Source organism: Bidens hawaiensis, unplaced genomic scaffold (assembly GCF_021521415.1).
Source record: "Bidens hawaiensis isolate Kalapana, Puna unplaced genomic scaffold, B.hawaiensis_p1.1 tig00002507_1, whole genome shotgun sequence".
NCBI lineage: Eukaryota > Viridiplantae > Streptophyta > Magnoliopsida > Asterales > Asteraceae > Bidens > Bidens hawaiensis.
The window spans coordinates 822,169-840,000 of NW_027491137.1; the positions used below are offsets into that span (position 1 = coordinate 822,169).

Genomic DNA, 17,832 nt, shown 5'->3' on the forward strand with positions numbered 1-17,832 from the left:
TTATACACACAAGCTTCATCACCATTTTTGATGAATCCAAATTTCTTAACTTCTTCATCAAAATGGTGATTCTAACTTCTAGATGCTTGTTTCAATCCATAGATTGATTTCTTTAACTTGCATACTTTGTTAGGATGTTGTGGATCGTCAAAACCTTCGGGTTGAACCATATAGACATCTTCCTCAAGATGCCCATTTAGAAAAGCGGTTTTGACATCCATTTTCCGTATCTCATAGTCATAATGTGCGGCTATGGCAAACAATATCCTAATAGACTTTAGCATTGCTACGGGAGAAAAAGTTTCATCATAGTTAACACCTTGAGTTTGAGTGAAACCTTTTGCTACAAGTCTTGCTTTATAAGTATCCAAGTTTCCATACATATTGGTTTTCTTCTTGAAAACCCACTTACTTCCAACCGGTTTGGAATTAAGAGGTGGTACAACCAAACCCCATACTTGGTTGTCATGCATGGATTGCATCTCTACGTTCATGGCTTCAAGACATTTGTCACAATCGGATTGTGACATTGCATCACGGTATGTGGTGGGTTCATCCGAATCTACCACATAGCATCCATCCATGAAAAATCCATATCTTTCGGGTGGATGTCTAATTCTACCGGATTTGCGAACGTTTAGTGTGTTTTGATCAACCATTTCATTATTCTCAACAACCTCTTGTTGATTGCTAGTGTCAACCAAACGTGTATCGGCTTGTGGTTCTCGATCCTCCTCGAGTTCCACTGTTCTACTAGTACCTTCCATAAGGAACTTAGATTCCAAGAACTCGGCCTTTCGAGCACGAACACTTTTTGCTCGGTTGGGTTGTAGAAATAATATCCCATGGAGTCCTTGGGATATCCTACAAAGATACACTTAGTGGACCGACTTTCAAGTTTGTTTTGGGTGTTGTTCTTGACATAAGCCTCACAACCCCGTACCTTTAAATATGTTAATTATGGAGCCCTTCCATTCCATATTTCAAAAGGTGTCTTGTCCACTTTCTTGGTTGGGGCCATATTTAGAATACGGGCCACGGAGAGCAAAGCGAAACCCCAAAATGATAGAGGAAATGTGCTTCTAGCCATCATAGATCGAACCATATCTAATAGAGCTCGATTTCTCCTCTCGGACACACCATTGTGTTGTGGTGTTCCGGGTGCAGTAAGTTGTGAGATGATCCCACAACTTCTAAGATGATCTTGGAAAGCATCACTTAGGTATTCACCTTCTCTATCTGAACGAAGTACTTTGATGGTTTTATCGAGTTGATTTTGTACTTCATTTTGGAAGATTTTGAACATTTCAAAAGCTTCATCTTTGTGTCTTAACAAGTACACATACCCATAACGACTATAGTCGTCAATAAAGTTAATGAAATATCTTTCACCATTCCTTGTCATTGCCTTAAAAGGACCACATACATCCGAATGTATGATACCTAATAAGTCTTTTGCCCTTTGGTTTGTTCCACTAAAGGGGTCCTCGGTCATCTTTCTTAACATACAAGACTCACATTTATTGAATGAATCATCACTTGATTCCAAAAGACCATTCTTTTGAAGTGTATGTATGCGATCTTTGTTTATGTGACCAAGACGAAAATGCCAAAGATAAGTCTTACTCAATTCCATTTTGAGTCTTTTGGTGCTTGATTAGTACAACATGTTATCATAAGATGTGGTATCATGAACTAATGCATAAATGCCATTAGATGGCATTGCTTTAAAATAAAATACATCATTCATGAAAACATAAATACAATCATCCATAAACTTAAAGTCATAACCATATTATCTTAACAAGGAAACGGAGAAAATATTCCTAGTCAAACTAGGAGCATACAAAACATTATTTAAAATAACTTCCAAACCATTTGGAAGCTTCAAAATTTAGTCCCCTCGGGCTTCGACAACAACCTTTGCTCCGTTGCCCATGAAGAGACTAATATCTCCCTTCTTGAATCTTCATTTCCTTTGAACCCCTGCAACAAATTGCAAATATGAGTTTCACATCCGGTATCCAATAACCATGTGTTAGAGAAAATAATATTAAGATCAACATGAATCATGAAAGTTGTACCCGAGGTTTGCCCCGCATCCCTCTTAGCTTTCAACTCTTTTAGATAGGTTGGACAATTCCTCATCCAATGCCCTATCTCCCCACATCCAAAACACGGATCCTTCGCGCAAACCTTTGGCTTCTTTTTTTTGGTTTGGGTGGTCCCGCTTTTGCCTTTCCCTTGAACTTAGCCATGACTTGTGCCTTACCTTTGGCAACCTTTGCCTTAGGTTCCGGGTGATGCCTCTTCCTATTGCTTCCCTCATTGATCGTGAGAACGGGTAAAACCTTTTTACCCATTCTCGTCTCGGCCGTCTTGAGCATTGCATGAAGCTCACCAATGCTCTTGTCCCACCCATTCATGTTATAATTCATAACAAAAGTCTCAAATTTCTTGGTTAGCCCATTTAGGATCAAATCCATGGCTAACTCGTTTGAGACACGACAATTAAGGCGCTCGAGACGATCAATGTGGCTTTTCATCTTAAGCACATAGGAGGAAACAGATTGGGTTTCTTCCATACGACATGCATGAAGCGCTCGAACTGTTTCGAAGCATTCCACTCTAGCTTGTGTAAGGAACATTTGCTTAAGTTGGGTGATCATGTCGTATGCCCCATGAAGTTCAAAATCTTTGAATTTTGGGAATCATAGTTCCCAACATGAGGCAAGAAACTTGCACGGAATCCTCATTGTGCTTTACCCAATTGTTATAGTTATCGGCATCGTCAATGCTAGGTTCTTCGGGAAGAGGCTCGTCTATCACGTAATATTTCTTTTCTTGCTTGAGAACGATTCTTAAGTTTCGATACCAATCCATAATGTAAAGCCTCGAACCCCGGGAAACCCCACAGTTGGTAATCACACAAAACACTTGAGAAATTAAATAAATTTAAAAACAATTCTTTGCATTAAAATAGCATTACAGAGTATAATTTGGCGGAAAACGTAAATAGATGAATAAGTTTTCAAAATCAAAATTAATTATAACTTTTAAAAGTCTTTTGAAATAAAAGGTTTATAAGTAATTCTTCATTCCAGTATGCCCTTCACCGTCCAAGTAGCTCTGTGCACGTCCAAGCGATAAGGCATCCTCTTCCTAACCTGAAACTCACACTAACATGCACACAAAGTCAGCTTAAGCTGAGTGAGTTCAAGTTTTAAATAAGTAGCAACAGTTTTAATAATCATTCCAACGGTTTTAAAACGGTAAACGGAAGTACATCGGTTAGGTCACCACATTCAAATAAATAATCATCCTTACGTATGAGCATCTCTATACGTGCATTCCTATATATATCATTATACATATATATAACATTCAATAATAACATTCAGGGCCGAGAAAACGTACAACCCAAACACGTATTAAGTGCAAATACAACCGCTTCCAGTTCTAAATCGTGGGTAGGATAATTCGCCTCGTGAGGCTTCAACTGTCGTGAGGCATAAGCGATGACTCGACCTCGCTGCATCAAAACACACCCAAGCCCCTGGTAAGAGACATAAGAATACACCACCAAATCGTCGGTGCCATCAGGTAAAGCTAAAATCGGGGCATGAGTCAACCTGTTCTTCAACTCGAGAAAAGCTTCCTCCTGCTCCATACCCCAAACGAACTTAACACTATTCTTAGTTAGCTTGGTTAGCGAAGAGACAATTTTCGAAAAATCAGGAATAAAGCGCCGGTAATACCCCGCCAAACCCAGAAAACTACGGATTTCGGTCGGAGACTTAGGAGACTCCCATTCATTCACGGCTTCCACCTTTGCGGGGTCAACCAGAATACCACCCGGGTTAATGACATGGCCCAAAAATTGAACCTCACGTAACCAGAAGGAACACTTAGAAAATTTTGCATACAATTTGTGTTTCCGCGTAGCCTCCAACACTTCCTTGAGATGACCGTCGTGATCGGTTTCACTTTTAGAGTACACAAGAATGTCATCGATGAACACAATAACCGAACGATCGAGCATCGGTCTACACACCCGGTTCATAAGATCCATGAACGCAGCCGGTGCGTTGGTCAAACCGAAAGACATCACCAGAAATTCGTAATGTCCATAACGAGTGCGGAAGGCAGTCTTAGGAATATCTTCCTCCCGAATCTTCAGCTGATGATACCCGGACCTAAGGTCGATCTTCGAGAACCAACTAGCTCCTTGGAGCTGATCAAATAAATCGTCGATCCTTGGGAGAGGGTACCGATTTTTGACAGTGAGCTTGTTTAATTCACGATAGTCAATGCACATCCGCATGCTACCGTCCTTCTTTTTAACGAACAGGACCGGGGCACCCCAAGGTGAGATGCTCGGTCGAATAAAGCCCCTATCGAGCAAGTCTTCCAACTGAGCCATAAGCTCCTTCATTTCGTTCGGCGCTAGGCGGTAGGGAGCTCGAGCAACGGGTTTGGCGCCCGGTACAAGGTCTATTTGGAACTCGACCTCGCGATCCGGCGGCACATCTGACAAATCATCTGGAAATACATCCGGGAAATCCCGAACAATAGGAACATCTTCGACAGTAGTCGCCTCGGTATTCACATTCATAGCATACGCCAGATACGCCCCGCTGCATCAACTTCCTCGCCTTAAGCATGGATATAATACGTGGCGTCGCAACATTCCGATCACCGAAGACCGTAATTTGAGTCCCATCCGGGGCCCTTAGACGAACGAGTTTCTGACCACAAATGATCTGCGCATCAACATTCGCGAGCCAATCCATCCCGAGCACCACGTCGAAGCAGCCAAGCGGCATCAAATACAATTGCACTGGAAATCTATACCCAGACAACTCGATGGTACAACCCTGAATAGCCCTAGACACGGACACGGATTTTTCTACGGCGACCTCAACCTCAAACACATCGACTACGCGCTCGGACGATTTGTTCAACGAGGAACAGAAAGTGGTAGACACAAAACTTCTACTGGCGCTCGAATCAAATAAGACTGACGCCTGTAATTCATCGAGTAGAAAGGTACCTAGGACAATATTATACTACTGCTTAGCTACACGATCAACACATACGATTTCAAAGGAATAAGAAATTATAACGGTGGAATGAAAGCTAAATAAGGAAAAAGTACCTGAAACGACATCCGCATCCCCTTTTGCTTCCTTCTTGGAGATGTTGAAGGCCCTCGCCCTGGCCTTCGGCTTCTCATCCATCTTCCCTCTTGAGGAAGTCCCCTGACCGGACCCCCCCACCTTACTGGTAGAACAGTTTGATGACAAGTGACCAGAACCCCTTCAGCGAAAACAAGTCAGAGTCGGGCACTCGTAATGGGGGTGCCCAACCTTATCACAACGAAAACAGGTGCCGGACCCACTCTTACACTCCCCCTTGTGTATTTTGCCGCACTTCTTGCAGTTACCAAACGCCGCATCCCTTCTAAACTCAGAAGTTTCAGTCTTCACCCTCTTGCCAGACGACTAAAATTGTTTCCACCAGGCCGCTTACCATACGAATTAGTGTTCCAGGTCTTCCTAGCCTCGTTCGGCGGTAACTTCTCCCTTTGCTCATACAATGTACCTGCCAAGGTAACCACCGAGTGAAAGGAGTTCATGTCGGTGGTCACCACACCCCAACGAACATCCACCGGGAGGCCCTTCACATACTTCTTAATTCTTTTTGCCTCAGGGGTAACCAGATCGGGACATAAGCGAGCCATCTTGTTGAACTTTGTGGTTTACTCCCGATGCGACATAGTACCAGCCTCCAAGGTCAAGAATTCCTGTTCTATCTTATCCAATTCATGCGGAGGACAAAACTGATCGAGAACCAATCTCTTCAACTCATAGCTTGCGCCAAGTTATCCCACCAACATAGTGCCTCGGAACGAAACGAGGCAGTAGCATAAGTCACCATATCCTCCCCCTTGCACTTACTAACCCTCAGAACAGCCTCTATCTCTCTCACCCACTGATGTGCTGCCAATGCATCTTTAGTACCATCGAAAGAAGGGGGGTCGCACTTCTTAAAGTCACCATACGAGCAACCCCGGGTCGATACACTAACGGTCCGCACCTCATCATCATCCCCACTCGGCACATACACTTCCTCTTCCTCTTCAACCTGTACCTCATTACTCTTCCTTCCCTTATCCGAACCCTTACCAACCAGTGACTCCTCCATGGCCCTGATGACCTCAGCAACGATCTCGGGAATGGCGCTATGGAGCACCTGGTAAACCTCATCCGCGATAGCCGCGCGCATAGCAGGATCTAAGGCGGGGTTATCCCCTCCTCATGAATCGGGGTGTCCTGCTGGGAAGTAGGAATCTCACTCTCGACTTCGGCACGTGGTTTACGACCACGACCACGACCACGAACACTAGAACCACCTCTCTTAGCTGCTCGAGTATTAACAATGACTTATCCCTACAAAGACAGAATTTTAATATGGTCAGGTACAAGTGGCATTTAGAACATGTGAGGTAAGGGTAAACTGCTAATGACGTTGATCAAGGTAATTAGTCGTTTACTTTACCCGCCCGTCCTAATCACCCCCAGCCCCTACCCACATTAGCCTTCTATCTAACACTCAAACAGTTAATCACATACTGTAAACTTTTAAACTTAAAGGAATGACTAATAATTTAAAGTTACCTCTTGACGTGCAGCTACTCGCGGTGGGCATACTGGTCTCTTTTCATACAGTTCGAGTCCAAGCATTCGGGGATGCTCGGATCCCTCGAACCAAGGCTCTGATACCAACTTGTAAAGCCCCGAACCCCGGGAAACCCCACAGTTGGTAATCACACAAAACACTTGAGAAATTAAATAAACTTAAAAACAATTCTTTGCATTAAAATAGCATTACAGAGTATAATTTGGCGGAAAACGTAAATAGATGAATAAGTTCCCAAAATCAAAATTAATTATAACTTTTAAAAGTCTTTTGAAATAAAAGGTTTATAAGTAATTCTTCATTCCAGTATGCCCTTCACCGTCCAAGTAGCTCTGTGCACGTCCAAGCGATAAGGCATCCTCTTCCTAACCTGAAACTCACACTAACATGCACACAAAGTCAGCTTAAGCTGAGTGAGTTCAAGTTTTAAATAAGTAGCAACAGTTTTAATAATCATTCCAACGGTTTTAAAACGGTAAACGGAAGTACATCGGTTAGGTCACCACATTCAAATAAATAATCATCCTTACGTATGAGCAGCTCTATACGTGCATTCCTATATATATCATTATACATATATATAACATTCAGGACCGAGAAAACGTACAACCCAAACACGTAACATTCAATGCAAACACAAAGTAGGCATACGCAACATTCAGTAGTCGAGACGACTACAAACATTCAGGGTCGAGCAAACGTACAACCCAAACACGTAACATTCGGCGCATGCAAACACAAGGTAGGCATACGCAACATTCAGTAGTAGAGACGACTACAACATTCGCCAAATAATGGCCATTCTAAATATATATATATATATATATACATACATACACATTCCATAACATTGCAAGGCCTACCGATACTAGCAAGCCTATGTAAAACCATTCATAACATTTCATCAAGTAAGAAAAAACTTAGGTGTGCATGCTAGCCCAAAACTTAAAAAGAGTTAAACGGGGCATCAAGAACTCACCTGAGATCGATCGAATACTTGCAACGAGCTAGGAAGTTCCTAAGGGTAAAATCACAAGCAAGAGCCTGTAAATTATACATAACGCGTTACTAAACTAGACTGTAGGAAAACTTTAGCCTAATGGGCCGCACAAGCCCAACACTTTGGCCCAAGGCCCAAAAACTTGGCTCAAGGCCCAACACTTGGCCCAAGGCCCAACAACTTGGCCCAAGGCCCAATACTTGGCCCAAAGCTCCAACAACTTGGCCCAAGGCCCAACCACTTGGCCCAAGGCCCAACAACTTGGCCCAAGGCCCAACAACTTGGCCCAAGGTCCAATACTTGGTCCAAGGCCCAAAGTTAGTCAAATCGGGTCGAATGCGCGTGAAATAATCCTTAAAACCATTTGTTAACCGAATCAACCCCGAATGGACCAAATTCCGTCTTAAACCTTTTCATTCATCATAAATATGTCACCCGAGTTGATAGGGTTGACGGTTCCTTTTTACAACACTTACTTTAACATTTAAACGAAAATTCGCGCACCGCCGACTCGATTGACGAAGCACTAACCCCGACAGCCCCGAGCACCAAAAAAATAATTTTTCCACAGCCCTTAAACCTCGCTAGGGCTGCACAAACTGAATCGGTCGGTCATCCGATCAACTAACGTATCAAGCTCAACAATTTGCAATTTTACACCCGGTAAACCCTAGTTTTCGAACTAAAATCGATTGACCGACCTAAACACGTCCAATGACCATGAAATTATAATATGATGAACATGTCATACCTAGTGGGATTTTGATGCGAAAACCTCACTCAAAACAGCCCCGGAAATGCTCAATTGGGCAGCCACCCGGTTAGCCTACAACAAGACGTTTTTCGATCAATACGCGCAATATGAGGGTCAATTAACGTGAAAAAGACTTGGGGAATCGTAGTACATACCTTGAATTGAAGTTCTAAGGCTTAGAATTGGCTGCACAAGAAAAAAACGTGGGTCTTGGTCTTGGAGAAGCTGCCGATCGCCCAGCTAGTGTGGCTAGGGTTTTTATTTTTTTTATGTTATAACTTAAGATATTACACTCTAGTCCTTCTAGATTCAAGTGTAAGGCAAAATGGAAGGAATAGTTAGGTTCTTTAACGTACCGCGATGACGTGAAGGCTTCCGAGAAACGTCGGTTAAGTCCCGAGAGTTATACATACTCTACAAGCTTTAGTTCTTCAAACCGGAGTTAATGGGTGTTACACATAAAGTTGGTATAGTTTAGACGATCCTTATCGAGAATAGATCTTAGTGATAGGTTGTTAACGGGTGAATAAAGGTGGATTGTTGATTGCGGCCATCTACAAATATAACAAAGCTCAATTTTAGTATTTTTGATATCAATAATTAATTTAATCGTTAATACCCTTTATGTCTCCTAGACAATTAATGATTAAAATCTAGAACCCAACGTTACATTCAAATAGTAGTTAGGTGACATTTATCCTACTATTTAAATTAACAAGGTAGTCAATGTTTGACAATTGCAACCCTTTGCAACTTCTAGTTTTATGGGATTGGTTAAACATCTTATGTTTAGTTGGCATGTTTAATCCCATCAACACCATTGTATACCATGCTTCGGTGACCATATTCACATGGTTTCCAATTTAAGTCGTCCTACTTACATATACAAGTGGTTAGGTGACCTTTATCCCACTTATATGGTAAACCCACCTCAAACTCCCAAGTTTCCTCCAACATGGTTAGGTGACCTTTATCCCATATCGAGTTCCCAAGTGATTCGAGTGTTGTATAAAAGGATGGTGTTCGACTTATTTTATAAAAGGGATTTTATTTTTCTAAATTCTAGATTGGAAAACCTTTTATGTACCTTTCATTTGCATGCATTCAAATGTATGGTATTAAGTTGAAAAACCCATTTTCAAAATTCCTATTAATATAACCCATTTTATTATGAAATCATTATACTTTAATAAAACCAATTTTTATTATCTAACAATTTCTATGGAACCAATTTTATGCTAGTTGTTGATTTTAAGTAGTTAGCAAACCATATTGCAATAACACAAACAAAAGAAAATCAACCATAGAAGCATAAAACATACAACCACAAGTTCATAACCATAGCCTCCTAATGTTGACTACACTTGTTGACCGAAGACAAGTGTAAAAAGGTCTTTCCTAAGGGATCCGAAAGGACATAATCTTGTGTCGGTGAACTCCCACTTGATCCCGCATCCAAATGCTCCAAGTGTTCACCCCCGTGTTGTGGTCTCCACTTTATTTGGGCTTCTATCATTGCATCTTCTTTTACAAAATATGTCATAATACATTTTTCTAGTAAAAGAAATGCATCTAATCTACTTATTATTACAAACCAAATGAATGAATAAATAGATTACAAACCCAAATAAATATTACAACCATATCGAATGAACAAACAACCACTTGAATGAACAAACACATCAACACAATCATTCAACTAAACACAAGGCCATGGCTAGGTTATGAACATCCAATACACATCCAAATGTGCAATAATACAAGACCAATATGGTTCCCCTTTTTCCCTCAAACTTTCGGCCCAAAAAACACCCAAACCGAAAGTTTCGGGTTTTTGTCCAAACAACACAATCAATCATCCAAATGACTTAGTTTTTCAAGATTACCACATGCATGTAAAGCATAACCTTGAAAAACCATGGGGTAACCAAAACCCCTAAAATTTTTGGCCATATGGTAAAACCCCACCATAAACCCGAAAATTTTCGGGTTTAATGAACCATGCATCCGTATAAGCGGCTCTTGATGCCATTGTTGGGTTTTAACAAGATTATCAAAGTCATAAAACTCCAATTTTATGAAAAACGCAGCGGATAAAAGATTTAAATCTTGTTAGTTCATAGTGAATAAAACCAATTTTATACATGAAAAACCCAAACCCGGATCCAAATACGAAATACATACTATCAAACACATGCATGTCACTATAAGTTCATGCATGTTAAACTACCTTCCAAGTAAACCAAAGAAGTATGAAGGAGATGGTGAAAAGTAGGCAAGAACTTCAATAGGTAGTTCCTCAAGCTAGTATACCCCAAGCTCAAACAACACATCTTTAGCTAGGATTTTAGCACTTGCAAAACACCTCCTTGTTCTTCTTTTCCTTTGGCCAAAATTGGAAGATAAAGGAAGAGAGTGAGAGTGTTTTTATTACTTGCAAAAAAATGTGTAATGAAAAATGAAAGAGAGATGTTGTTGTCATTCAAAGGCATCACCCAAAGTGCCAATCACAACATTTGCATGTCTCCACTCACTTGAAAATAATAATATAAAAATTGAATAGAGCAAGAGAGGGGGGGGGGGGACACCCTCATGCCCATTTCAATTTATATATATATTTTTTTGAAACAAGTTTTAAAATGTAAAACTTATTATGTTATGTATTTTCATTTCATAGAATTATAACATAACATTTTTCAAGCAACGTGCAAATTGATAAGTGTTACATATTGTTATTTAACCATCTTAAATAACATTATGTAATGTTCCCTCTCAAAATATAAATCATCCATATGATTTATTCATTTCACAAGTACATTGTATTTAGAAACCCTTTCCAAATAACATAAGTGTCAATATTTATTTACTTATGATCATATCATATATAAACAAATATAATCGGTGTTTGTCTAGCTTGTTATTGGGTATGACCCGACTTGGATCATAACATACTAGCCACATTAATCATAATATGTGTCTTGGGCATACCGAGTCCAATACTTGTCCCACCCATTCATGTTATAATTCATAAAAAATGTCTCAAATTTCTTGGTTAACCCATTAGGATCAAATCCGTGGCTAACTTCTTTGAAACGGGACAATTAAGGCGCTCGAGACGATCAATGTGGCTTTTCATCTTAAGTACATAAGATGAGACCGATTGGGTTTCTTCCATACGACATGCATGAAGCACTCGAACCGTTTCGAAGCGTTCTACCCTAGCTTGTGTAAGGAACATTTCCTTAAGTTGGGTGATCATGTCGTACGCCCCATGAAGTGCAAAATCCTTTTGAATCTCGGGATCATAGTTCCCAACATGAGGCAAGAAACTTGCACCGAATCCTCATTGTGCTTAACCCAATCGTTATGGTCTTGGACATCGTCAACGCTAGGTTCATCGGGAATAGGATCCTCTAATATGTAGTATTTCTTTTCTTGCTTGAGAACGATTCTCAAGTTTCGATACCAATCCATAAAGTTGGTATAGTTTAGACGATCCCTATCGAGAATAGATCTTAGTGATAGGTTATTAACAGGTGGTATAATAACGTTAGGTAGATTGTTGATTGTGGCCATCTACAAATATAACAAAGCTCAATTTTAGTATTTTCGATGTCAATAATTTTAATTGTTAATACCCTTTTTTTCTCCAAGACAATTAATGATTAAAATCTAAAACCCAACGTTACATTCAAATAGTAGTTAGGTGACCTTTATCCTACTATTTAAATTAACAAGGTAGTCAACGTTTGACGATTGCAACCCTTTGCAACTTCTAGTTTTATGGGATCGGTTAAACATCTCATGTTAAGTCGGCATGTTTAATCTCATCAACACCATTGTACACCATGCTTCGATGACTCTATTCACATGGTTTCTAATTTAAGTCGTCCTACTTATACACACATGTGAGTTTACACATACAAGCGGTTAGGTGACCTTTATCCCACAAATATAGTAAACCCACCTCAAACTCACAAGTTTCCTCCAATGCGGTTAGGTGACCTTTATCCCACACCGAGTTCCCAAGTGATTCGAGTGTCGTATAAAAGGATGGTGTTCAACTTATTTTATAAAAGGGATTTTAGTTTTCAAAATTCTAGATTGGAAAACCTTTTATGTACCTTTCATTTGCATGCATTCAAATGTATGGTACTTAGTTGAAAAACCCATTTTCAAAGTTCCTATTAATAAAACCCATTTTATTATGAAATCATTAGCCTTTAATAAAACCAATTTTATTACCTAACGATTTCTAAGGAACCAATTTTATACTAGTTGATTTAAAATTGTTAGCAAACCACATTGCAATAACACAAACAAAAGTAAATCAACCATGCAAGCATAAAACATACAACCACAAGTTCATAACCATAGCCTCCTAATGTTGACTACACTTGTTGACCGAAACAAGTGTGTCAAAAAGTCTTTCCTAAGGGACCCAAAAGGAGATGTGCTTGTGTCGGTGAACTCCCACTTGATCCCGCATCCAAATGCTCCAAGTATTCACCCCATTGTTGTGGTCTCCATCCATTTTATTTGGGCTTCCTTCCTTGCATCTTCTTTTACAATATATCCTAATACATTTTTCTAGTAAAAGAAATGCACCTAATCTACTTATTATTACAAACCAATTGAAATGAATAAATAGATTACAAACCCAAATAAATATTACAACCATATCGAATGAACAAACAACCATTTGAATGAACAAACATAACAACACAAACATTCAACCAAACATAAGGCCATGGCTAGGTTATGAACATTTATTACATATCCAAATATGCAATAACACAAGACCCAAATGGTTCCCCTTTACCCCTTGAAACTTTCTGCCAAACTTGACAAAACCGAAAGTTTCGGGTTTTGTCCAAACAACACAATTAATCATCCAAATGACTTAGTTTTTCAAGATTACCACATGCATGTAAAGTATAACCTTGAAAAACCATGAGGTAACCAAAACCCCTAAAATTTTCTGCCATATGGTAAAACCCCACCATAAACCCGAAAATCTTTGGGTCTAATGAAGCATGTATCCGTATAAGCGGCTCTTGATGCCATTGTTGGATGATCTTTGGGTCTAATGAAGCATCCACCATCACCACCTAGAGAATTTTTGTAAATTTGGAGCCCTTTGTGATGATCTTATACTATCTTAGTGTTTGAGATTTATTAAAAGTTATTTTACCTTTGCTTGTTTATGTTATATATTTAATTTTCTGTACTTTCATGTTGTAAATTGTTCGCTTATATCAAAATTACAACTTGTTGCCGACATATTTTGAGTGGACATATTTTGTCCCGACCTGTTTTGACTAATTTCATTTTTGTCCCTGGTATCAAAAATTTATCTATCTGCCATTGGAGGAGGCTAATGAGCATTCATGTTGAAGGATATTGATGTTGAGTGACAAACACTCTCAGGTGACCGGTTGGTGAAATCATCAAAACTAAAGAAGTACATTACCAACCTAACTATCAAAGTGGAAAATAAAAACAACTCTTAAATAACTAAAATGAAAAAAAAAACAATAAAAATACAAATTGTTGGGTTTTAACAAGATTATCAAAGTCATAAAATCCCAATTTTATGAAAACGAAGCGGATTAGTTTCAAATCTTGTTAATTTATAGTGTATAAAACGAATTTTACACATGCAAAACCCAAGCCCGGATCCAAATACGAAGGCAAGAACTTCAATGGGAAGGTCCTCAAGCTTGCATACCCCAAGCCTCCAACAATACACCTTGATTAGCTAGGATTCACACTTGAAATCTTCTCCTTCTTGTTCCTTGTTCTTTGGCCGAATTTAAAGAGATGGAGAGTATTTTTGACGTCTTGTGTAATAGTCTCATGTGTTGTTAGAGAGAGTTGGGAGAGTTATGAAAGGCACCACCCAAGGCATCCAATCACAACTCTGGCATGCACCCACTAACTTGGTTATAATAATAAAATAAGGTAAGGGTGTGAGAAGGGGGGGGGGGCTCTTCTTACCTTTCTTCTTATTATTTTTTGTAACTTTTCATATATATATATTCAACTTATATTGTGTTATATTACCTCCATTGTGCAATATAACTTACATTGTGTTATATATAACTTGTATTGTGTCATACACATCAATAACACATTATAGGTAACATGCTTAATATATTGTTACTTAACCATCTTAAACAACAATATGGAATGCTTTCTCTCAAAGTATAAATCACCCATATGATTTATTTATTTCACAAGTACATTTTATTTGGAAACCCCTTTCCAAATAACTCAAGTGTGAATATTCATTTGTTATGATCATATCATATATAAACAAATATTATTGGTGTTTGTCTAGCTTGTTATTGGGTATGACCCAACTTGGATCATGACGTACTAGTCACATCAATAATAATATGTGTCTTGGGCATACCGGGTTCAACACAAATGACCTTACTTTCGTGCCCCATCCTTACATTTTCATTTTTCTTATATATACTACTACAGTTTTCCATCTTAAATCCCTCAAATTCAACTCACAATGGATATCTTCTATGCTTCTATGATATCTTTATTATTTGTAGTAGTGTCATTCGCACTTCATTTGGCGTTCTACAAGTCTAATGCGGCTGTTAAAGGAAAACTTCCACCTGGTAAAAAAGGGTGGCTAGTGATCGGTGAAACTCTCGAGTTTCTGGCCGCTGCCAGAAATGGCCACCCCGAAAGATTCATCTTCGACCGCATGGCGAGATTCTCATCGCAGGTCTTCCGAACCTCTCTCATCCTAGAGGATGTTGTGGTGTTTTGTGGGTCTGCAGGTAACAAATTCTTGTTCTCAAATGAAGATAAACTTGTAAGGGCATGGCGTGTGTCTTCGTTGGACAAGATCTTCCAGATTAACCAAATACCGAAGACCGAATACATTAAGTTGAAAAAGGCCCTTTCAAACTTCTTGTTGCCCGAAGCCCTTCATCGATATGTTCCAGTTATGGACTTGGTAACACAAAAACACTTTAAAAATGAATGGGAAGACAAGAATGAGATAGTGGTGACTTGTGAACTCACTAGCAACCTCACTTTGTGGCTTGCGTGCAAAGTGTTCCTTAGTATTGACGAACCTGAACGAGTCAAGCACTTATCCGTCCCTTTCAAAAGCGTTGCTCGTGGGATGTTCTCGCTTCCCATAGACCTTCCTGGAACCCTGTTCCGAGGAGGAATTAATGCAGCCAAATTTATTAGGAAAGAACTGGCTGCTGTAATAAAGCAAAGAAAGACTGATCTGATTAATGCTAAAGGCGCACCTATACAGGACCTGTTGTCGCAACTGCTCCTGGTTACCGACGAAGATGGCAACAAATGGACAGAAAGCAACATTGCTAACAAGATAATGGGTATGGTGGTTGCCAGCCACGAAAATATGAGCTCCGTATGCGCATTCGTTGTTAAGTATCTTGCTGAGTTTCCGGAGGTGTATCAAGGAGTCTACACAGGTACTAAATTTTCCTATCCTATAAAATAAAACTAGCTGCTTGTTGCAATATGCCATCTTTGAATGATATCTGTCTTTCACTTATAAAATCAAACTCAATCCCAAACATGCTCTTATTCTTATAATACTTTTTATAATCTCCATCTAAAATTATGTTACAGTTTCAAATTTAAATTAAAATTTGAAATTCATTTTCCTTAAGCTCTAATAAAATTCAGTGTCAAACTTTTCAATCTTTATAAACAATTTCGAAATTCAAAATGCTCGAGTCTTATAATAAAGCCTGCATTAAAGTATAACTAAACAAATATAATAATTTAATTATCACGTGAACAACAACCTAATCGATAAAGCTATAAGTAATGCATATCACTATTATAATGTAATATATATAAAAAAAAAAGAAAGGAAAAGGAAAGGAAAAAAAGAAAATTTCATGATATCATCCAATCAAAATTAAGAGAGATTATACTTTTTTTTTAAACTTAGCATGTTGTACTTTTACGATTTAAAAAAAAAATGAAAAAAGAAGAGGAAGAAGAAGAAAGTATGCAAATATTGTTTGAGGATTTTACGAGAAATAATAGAATGTATATTGGCTTTTATGTGCAAAAAATTGTTAAACGACTTTTACAAGTGAAAGAAAATATTATGTTGGGTTTTTATCATATGTACCCTTTTTAAATAAAAAAATATAATCAAAAGTGTCATGATTAAAACACACACGAATTGAACATTAAAAGAGTAAACTAACACATGGATTAATTTAACGTGGTTCGGTTCAGACCATGGTTGTAAAATTGCGCCTAGACGCCGAGTACTCAACGAGTAATCCCTGAATAATCCCGCCTAGGCTGAGTTCTCGGGGAGCCATCCCCGAGCACTCTCCGACTAAGGCCGAGTACGCACCGACTAAGGTCGAGTACTCCCAACTTCCCAGTCGGCCGCCCGCCTAGCGACTTTTGCAACCTTGGTCCAGACTGACATATATATGTTCGTCCACATGCGACAACCAGGTATTCTTAATTTGAGTAACAAAATTATTACAAATACTTAAACATGTTTATATAAAGACCAATCTTGGGAAAATAACTTCATGTTTAAGAAATCACCAAAGGGCCGCACTTGGGGCCAATTGCCCCGCTTCATTGACTAGAAGGGAACTGAAAATAGCTTTTGTTAATATAGAACAAATGGAAATCGCAAACTCTAAAGAATTGGGAGAACTGTTGAATTGGAACGATATCTCGAAGATGAAGTATTCATGGAATGTAGTATGTGAAGTGCTCAGACTTGTTCCACCTACCCAAGCTTCTTTCAGAGAAGCTGTTACCGATTTTGTATACAATGGTTACTCTATTCCCAAAGGTTGGAAGGTAAGTTCAAGTGTTCAACCCCTAGTCAACAAGGCTGTCTCCATTTTACTTAGATTTTGTTTCAGTTGATGTGTTAAACATGCTATGCTTATGCTTGCTTGTCACGTTAGAAATTATATTTCTACATTATTACAAACCAAAATAAACATTTTTTGGATTCAATGTTTTAAGGAAATAGGTATGTTTAAAACTTAGGAGAGGGATTCGTTTAACCAACCCTTTTTTTTCTTTTTAGGCTAACATTTACACATATTTACAGTTGTACTGGAGTGCGGTCTCAACACACAAAAATCCTGAATACTTTGCTGATCCGGAAAAGTTTGACCCATCAAGATTTGATGGCAAAGCACCAGCACCATATACGTTCATACCGTTTGGGGGAGGACATCATATATGCCCTGGAAAGGAGTATGCTCGATTACAAATTCTCATGTTTATGCATCATCTGGTGAGAAAATTCAAATGGGAAAAAGTAGTTCCAGAGGAGAAAATTATTGCGAATCCTTTCCCTCTCCCTGCCATGGGA

General features: G+C 39.0%; 1 protein-coding gene across 1 annotated transcript in view; it reads left to right on the top strand.

Annotated features, from left to right (window-relative positions):
- The first annotated feature begins 14,982 nt into the window (after positions 1-14,982).
- LOC143619733 (beta-amyrin 28-monooxygenase-like) overlaps positions 14,983-17,832 on the top strand; it is a 2,883-nt gene continuing 33 nt past the window's right edge. The window contains exons 1-3 of the mRNA XM_077091592.1: positions 14,983-15,931; positions 17,119-17,306; positions 17,566-17,832. The exon at positions 17,566-17,832 is cut by the window's right edge and continues 33 nt beyond it. Of these exons, the coding sequence (XP_076947707.1) occupies positions 14,983-15,931; positions 17,119-17,306; positions 17,566-17,832 (1,404 nt within the window). The remainder of the gene's footprint in view (positions 15,932-17,118; positions 17,307-17,565) is intronic.